Source organism: Capsicum annuum, chromosome 9, assembly GCF_002878395.1.
Source record: "Capsicum annuum cultivar UCD-10X-F1 chromosome 9, UCD10Xv1.1, whole genome shotgun sequence".
Classification (NCBI taxonomy): domain Eukaryota; kingdom Viridiplantae; phylum Streptophyta; class Magnoliopsida; order Solanales; family Solanaceae; genus Capsicum; species Capsicum annuum.
Genome location: NC_061119.1, coordinates 208,552,877 through 208,560,751, shown reverse-complemented (window position 1 = coordinate 208,560,751; position 7,875 = coordinate 208,552,877). Strand labels below are relative to the sequence as shown.

The window sequence follows — 7,875 nt, the reverse complement described above, 5'->3', positions numbered from 1 at the left end:
AGAATATACGCAAACCGTACCTCTACTTGAGTTAGAGAGATTATTTTCAAATTTCAATAGAACCTTGGAATCAACAAAATTGTCCAAAACAAGAGATAACATATAGTAACAAAATAGCAAGATAGTAACAAGACAGTAACTACAGCAAAATAAGATGATATTTGAAATACAAACATTAGCAAATAATATTTCCTTCGTCCTAATTCATGTGATGCCTTTCGAATTTCGAGAACTTATTTTTCATATGTCTTTAAATATTTTGAATTATCGTGTCTTATATATACTACTTTTTCTATAGTTTCCAAATATATCAATTTTAGATATAATGCACAAGTACCTCCAACTATACCCTATAAAATGCATAAACTTTACAAAAATTCTATTATCCATAAATTGGTGTGTCTCAATAAAATTAGTGACATAAAATTAAAATTTAATAAGAGGCCTTAAATATATGCACATACGTACAAAAATATTTATGTAATAATTTAGAGTGATTTTTTTAATTCTTGTGCATTAATTGTTTTAAGTATAGTAATTTTAGAAGACACAACTTTAAAATTCACATATTGATGATATTAATAATAAAATTATTGTTATAAATGTATTTACATTATAGTGAATGTCTATCAAGATCTATCAAGATCTACTTTGATATTTATTCGGATTTGAGCATCCGTCTTTTACTCAGACTAGGAGTAAATTTCCCCTATAAATAGAGGGGTTTTGTTCATTGTATTTACAATCTTATGATCTCTCATTCCTCAAGAGAAGAAATAAGAATCACTCTCTCTATTCTCTCTACTCTTGTTCTTTATTCTTTCTTGTTTCATAACACGTTATCAGCACGAAGTCTCCTACCAATTGAGATCTGTACGAAGTCTCTTACCAATTGAGATCTGTTCGTACGTGGCTACACAAGTTTTTGAGTCTCTAACTAATTTAGATTATCAACATGAGATTCTGCCAAATAAGGTGAGATTATAAATCTAAAGGTAATTTCAAGGTTAGTAATTCCTTATGTTATCTGTCTTTTGCTACTAATAATATAATTATTATCGGATTTGAGGAAAAATAATTGGTTTGGAACCATTTATATTTTGAATTTATTTCTCAAGAACAATATTATCAAAAGAGATGATAATATATTGGGTTCAAGTCCCATCGATTTATGCCTAAGACGCCTTTATATGGATAAGACGTTGAGTTTGAATCTCAATGCACCATATTGATATATTATGATGGCTAAGAAAAAATAATGGGTATTTGATGAAAAGTCATGAAATTCGACCCATTGAATATGCTCCATTCCATGAAGTGAATGTGGTAGTAATATATGATAAGTCTGAAATATGACAACTTACTTCATTCTTAAGGTATGTATGGTAGCAGTGCATAATATGTCTAAAAGAAGACAAGTGATTAAATGCACGAATATACGCGTGGAGGGACAATATGATAATGATCATCAAAAGTGATGATATTTTCACACGCTTATATGATTATAAGATATGCTAGAGAAAAATTCTCTACATTATATGTATGCCTCAATTTGCTTTTGAAGTAGAAAAATCTTGAAAGAGGTTATAAACTATCATAATTTGATAGACTTAAAGCATGATTATATTCCATTCCTGGGGAATGAGAAACTTATTCATGCAAACGTGCACTTGATCACAACTCACCTCCAAAAGAGGTTGAATAATTTTGAAATCTACTTCTGAAATAGTAAATCTAAAATTTATTCATGTAATAGTAAATCTAAAATTTACTAAAGAAAAAGTACATGTCATGGTAAACTTGGAGTTTACTAGAATAAAAGTTCATAAATTGATATTAACGATTGTGACATCTCGAAGATGTGCATGTATTGAAGAACTAGAAGATTCTTCAAGAATTGTTTATGTCGTTTGTTCTCATGACAAGTTGGTTGGACCAACTAATAGTGGGATTAGATCCCTTCAAATCTGAAAATTATAAAAGGTGAATAAGGGCCCGTTCATCTATCATGTGATATGCTTAAAAGATGCATCAATAAGATGATCACATGTATATTCATGGTCAACCTACGTTTGACATTCATAAAGTTACTTGTTCAATATAAATTGAGTATAATTTTCAGATTGTGTAATCAAGATAATTCATCTTGATGATGATGGATTAGCATTGAATGTCTTTGATAAATATTTAAACCATTGTTAGTGAGAACAAAACTTAATGTATTGGTCTGAAATATGATATATTGCAATAGCATTTGTATGCATTAGACCAATAAATTATGATTAATTCTTTCCTCTCAATTAGTTCAAGGTCGGGAACCAATTATTCCATCTAATAATTGTGATATGCGGTATACGATTAATGAATATATCATAATGCACAATGATGGATTCCTCTAAGAAGTAGAGGATGTATGTTAGTTTTCCTAACATAAGGGGGAGATTATAAGAGCTATAAAATATGTTAGGAATTATGACCATATCCTCATCCAAAAGATAATTCAAGTCAAATGTTGAAAGCATCTCATATTAAGCGCAAGTGCTCTTATTTTGTGTTCCTAAAGGACAAAGTCTATGCATGCGTGAAGTGTCGTAGAATGATCAGTTCCAAATGAAATAGTCCTTGAAAAATAAGGAGCAAATAATCATAATAAGAAGGCAATGAGCTATTGAAGAGCCTACGACATACCACTGCATGAAACCTTATGAGAGGTTCATGTACCTTAAAATAATGAAGTGATGAGATCTCAAATGTTATGTCGCATTGTGAACCGATACAAAATGATATATCATCAATATCTTTGACATAATATTGGCACAATATTGTGAAAGATTACAAGGATCTGAATTCTACGTTTATTTAAGCATGCTGACGTAGAAACATTTATCAAGTGACATAAAAGGATGCATTTTGGTAAGCGTAAAACTTATTTGATTTGCAGTCCAAACACTTGAAGATGTCCTCATGAAATGTTGAATATTGTCACTTGACAAAACTTATGTGAAAACTTTTAAGGATTCAAACTGCTTGGAGCATATACAAGTTTCTGGGAAACTTATTTATAATCATTATATTGTATAAGCTTATTGCTTGAACATCATTGGAACTCTTAGAGAGTTTTCAAACCAATAGATTATTTGCTGAAATTCAAAATATATCGAATTGGATTGGTTATGAAGTATCATATCATAGTGAAATTGATGCACTTATGTACCTTGCAAATGCTACAAGGCCTATAGCCTTTTCAGTCAATTTGGTAGCAAGGTATATTTCGGCTCCTACTATGAGTCATCAAAATGGGATAAAACACATGAGCTTATTTTATTCTAAAGATTGCAGTCCCGATCTTATTGATCATGCTAATATTGGGTACTTATCTGACCCGCATAAAGATCGGTCTCAAATAGGTTATGTGTTCATATGTGGTGGTACTATCATATCTTGGAGATATACAAAAAAGTCTATCATAGCCACTTCATCGAATCATGCTGAGATAATAGCTATTCATGAAGCAAGCCGAGAATGTGTATGGTTGAGGTCCATGATGCATCTCATTCGAGAAAAATATGGTATGAAATATGACAATCTACCCACAATTTTATACAGAGATAATTCAGCATACATAACACATCTTAATGAAGGATTCATAAATGGAGATAGAACGAAGCACATTTTGCCAAAGCTTTTCTACATACATGAGCTACAAAAGAATGATGATATTAACGTGCAACAGATTCGTTCAACTGACAATATGACTGATTTATTCACCAAATCTTCTCCAATTGCAACTTTCAAGAAGATGTTGCACAAGATCGAGATGCAAAGGTTAAGGATGTTCTCATTAGATTGAGTTAATACGCGTTGTACTCTTTTTTCCTTACGAGGTTTTGTCCCACTGGATTTTCCTTGTAAGGTTTTTAATGAGGTAGCCGAAATGCGTATTATTAGAGATTGTACTCTTTTTCCTTCACTAGATTTTTTTTCCTACTGGATTTTTTCTTATAAGGTTTTAACGAGACACATTATCTACCAATTAGACATTCAAGGGGGAGTGTTATAAATATATTTACATTATAGTGAATGTCTACCAAGATCTATCAAGATCTACTTTGATATCTATTAGGATTTGAAACATCCGTCTTTTACTTAGACTAGGAGTAAATTTTTCCTATAAATAGAGGATTTTTATTCATTGTATTTACAATCTTATGATCTCTCATCCCTCAAGAGAAGAAATAAGAATCACTCTCTCTATTCTCTCTACTCTTGTTCTTTATTCTTTCTTGTTTTATAACAATTATGAATTAATTCTAGGTAATAAGATGTTAGTTGTTTGTTTGTAGTACATTAACATAAATATTGTTGTTAAAATTTTATTTATTAATATGAATCTTGAGTTGTTTAATTCAAAGTTCTAAAATATTTTTGGTAAACATTAGATAGCTTTTTCTTTCTTCATTTCTTGTTTTAGATAATTTTTTTAAACGTGTTTCACAATCTTCATTATTTTTTTAAGTGAAGTTAAAATCATTGAATTTACTATTAAAAATTTGACGTCTTAAAAGTTTGGGGGCGTAAAGTAAATGTTTTACTAGCCTTACCTTATGTCACCCCTGCCCCTAAACTCATTTTTTTGTTGATGTAGCTATCAACTAGCAGAATATTTTGTGCTGACTTGGCAGCCATGTCAATACAAAAGGAGCACAAAAATATAGAAAAATGAGTTTAGGAAAAAATATAGAAAGATGAGTTTAGGGTTAATAAGACCCCCTAAAGTTTAAGTGTGTTCGTAGTATTTGTGGTATAGTTTGAGGTACTTGTGTCTTATCTCTAAATTTTATTTCAAAAAAACTTGGAATGTTTCATGTCCAAATCCATGCTCAAACTTAAGCTGTTTGACTATCGAGAAGCAAAAAGAGCCAACATAAAATGAAATAGAGGAAATCATACTAGAAATGCAATCACAAAAAATTATGGGGGCAATACTACAACTATTAATAGTACGAATGATATCCAAAACTTACGAGAGGTGGAAGAAAGAAGAGAGGACCAGTAATTTCACCAGGCCAATGTCCATCACTAGCTTGCAAGGCTGAGAAGAAATGAACGGCTCTACGCAGTGCAGTTGTTGCCACTTCATGGCTAATTTCTTCACCTTCTTCTATTTTTACTGATGGAATTCTCTGTTTGAAATTCTTCTCTCTGAGAAACTGCACACATATTATTTTGGGAAAAAGTGAAAAAAAATTCTCACTAAAAGGTGTCTAAGTGATGCACTCAAAACAGGAAAAATGAAATCTATGCACTTCAGGCTTGTTTGGTACGATATGTAAGGAATAAGTCATCACAGAATAAATTATGCAGAACTGTAGTGTTATTTTTATATATATTGAGGGTGAAATAACAATATCGAAATAACTTATTGCTCAAACAAACAAGCCCTTCAAATCTAGTTTTTGCTCCTTTTTTTTTTTTAATCATGTTATTAAGTTTTTTTTTTTTTTTTTGCTCCCTATACCTCACTCGAACGTTAAAAGCTACTAAAATTTGCTAACATAAAATTTTTGTTTAAAATTAAAATGTTAAGAAATAAAAAACTATTCATTAAATTATTTAATGACTTGCCCCACTTGACTCCACCTGTTAAAAATATAATATTGACCTTTTTTAATCTTCAAAAGTATAAAATAGAAAAAAGAGGATAGTTAGAGACCTGCATTCGCCAAAGAAGATCGCTACTAGGCTTGACTTTACTACGATTGTTCCAAAATTGTTGACGGATCTGTTCGATCTCAGCCCGTTCTTCTGCAGTTCCAGCATTTGGATCAAACTCCCATGTTTGTCGTCCGACATAGTTGTTTGTGCTGTACAAATATGGTCCATCTGCTCCTTTTGCAATGTTTAACTTCCACATTCTTAAATTCCTATTTTACCTACAAGGCCCACAAATTGGAACATAGGGTATATCGTATATGTAGACAAGATCCATAATTTTCAGTTTATATGTTTTTTATCACTTTTTTTCAGCTTACTATGTTCTTCATAGATTATTTATACATATTTTGAACCTGTAACTACAATGGTTGCTCTACCCTAGAACAAAAAAACTTTTTAAAAAAAAATGATTGCACCACCATTGTTCATCAAACAATTAAGGGGTCGTTTGGTAGAATGCACTAGAAAAATTAATGCATGTATAAATTAGCTTTTTGATTGGTACACTTTTTCAATCTATGTATAACTAATGCGATAACAAATTACAGAACTCTATTTGGTATTAAATTGTGTGTTATCTAATACATATAAATTCATGGTAGTAGTAATGCAATGAGTTTTAAGGCATGCATCAACAAATATTTATTTTAAAGAATATTATGCAATGCATTTATTTGGAATACATCAAATCAAGCATAAGAAAAGTCTTAATATAACTAATGTAAGCATTACTAATACAAAAATTTCTAATACATTATATTTTATACTATTCTTATACATCTTACCAAACGAGCTAAAAGGATGACATAATAAAGCTTTAAAAGTTCAGTAATGCTTCATGCAAAATACTAAAGATAAAGTTATCAAAAAAATGAATTTTTAAAAAGAAAGAAGAGAGAGAGCGCAAAGTCTCACCAATTGTTTGGCTGAAAGAGAAGAAATTATTGTGTGGAAAAAGTGAGTGAATGTATGCAACTATTTATACAAAAATAAAATAAAATTAAGGATTTTTTTTTATTTTTTTTTCTTTTGGTTTTTATGATGATGAATTGACATGTCATCCAGTGTCCTTTTCTTTTCCTTTTGGTCTTTAAGATGATAAATTGACATGCCAACCACTGTCCTTTTCTTTTCCTTTTGGTAATAATATCTCCTTCTGTTGCAGAATTTTCCATTTTGTAATTTCTACCATGCATAAAACGAATTCATCATAATTAAGGGTAATTAACTCATACCAAATAAAGTGGGAATGCATATATGATTAAGTGATATATTAATGTTTTGAAATTATTATTATTATTATTGTTGTTGTTATGTGATAACCCCATCCAAATGATTTCTCTTCTTCTCTTAAGATACTTTTTTGGGAGCGATTCATCCTTCCTGAACGTAGCATCCAACTCTCCGTTGTACTACGCTCTCTAAGTATGCTTGTTCTCACCTTCTTCTTGACCCTGAAAAGTCTTTGTGAAATAACTCCGATGCAAACTAACTATGACCTAACTATATCAGTCGAAATGCCGATTGACTGCGTCTACCTATCTTCAAACACCCAGGAATGTTCACTTGGTCACCTACCAATAATGCCCTTCAATCTTTTTATCTCTTCATTACTTTTCACCATTATGGTTCACCACACCCACGACCTCAAATTCTTATAGTGTCATGTTTATGATATCCTCTTTGTCTATCTTTATATAATGTGCCATGTTTATGATATCCTTTGTCTATCTCTGTATAATGGCTAAATACATATACGGGCTCCTTAACTATTTCACTTTTTTCGTATAGGCACTTCAATTAAACCATCTACTTATTGGACCCTTGGCTCCTTCACAAAATGTGTCAATTGAGCCCAATTACTAACGTAGCGCTGACATGGCGTGATATGTTTAATGCACTCTCCTAAAGGAGAGTGAGAAACCATTTTTAATTAAAAAAATTAAACATAAGCAATTCCAACCAATTAAAAAAACCACATTAAAGAATTTTTTTTTTTAAAAAAGAAAATAACCATCTTCTTCTTCTCCATATCTTCTCTCCATCAATGGCTTCTTCAAAAATCATTCACATATAAGTTGAGTGACAAAGCCTAATTAATCAACAAAATTAAACATAAAAACCCCCAACCAATTAAAAAACACATTATTGAAGAAATAA

General features: G+C 30.7%; 1 protein-coding gene across 4 annotated transcripts in view; it reads right to left on the bottom strand.

Moving 5' to 3' along the window:
• LOC107841775 (beta-amyrin synthase) overlaps positions 1-6,704 on the bottom strand; it is a 51,264-nt gene extending 44,560 nt beyond the window's left edge. For 3 of the 4 annotated variants that reach the window (XR_001665447.2, XM_016685621.2, XM_016685622.2), the window contains exons 1-3: positions 6,631-6,704; positions 5,714-5,933; positions 5,025-5,210 (exon numbers count right to left, since the gene is read on the bottom strand). Coding sequence is in view for 2 of the 4 variants with exons in the window: in XM_016685621.2 (XP_016541107.2) it covers positions 5,025-5,210; positions 5,714-5,914 (387 nt within the window). In the remaining 2 variants the exon portion in view is untranslated. Of the gene's footprint in view, positions 1-20; positions 40-5,024; positions 5,211-5,713; positions 5,934-6,630 lie in introns of those variants that run through there. The other variant, XM_047396485.1, reaches the window with a different exon arrangement.
• Positions 6,705-7,875: the final 1,171 nt, after the last annotated feature.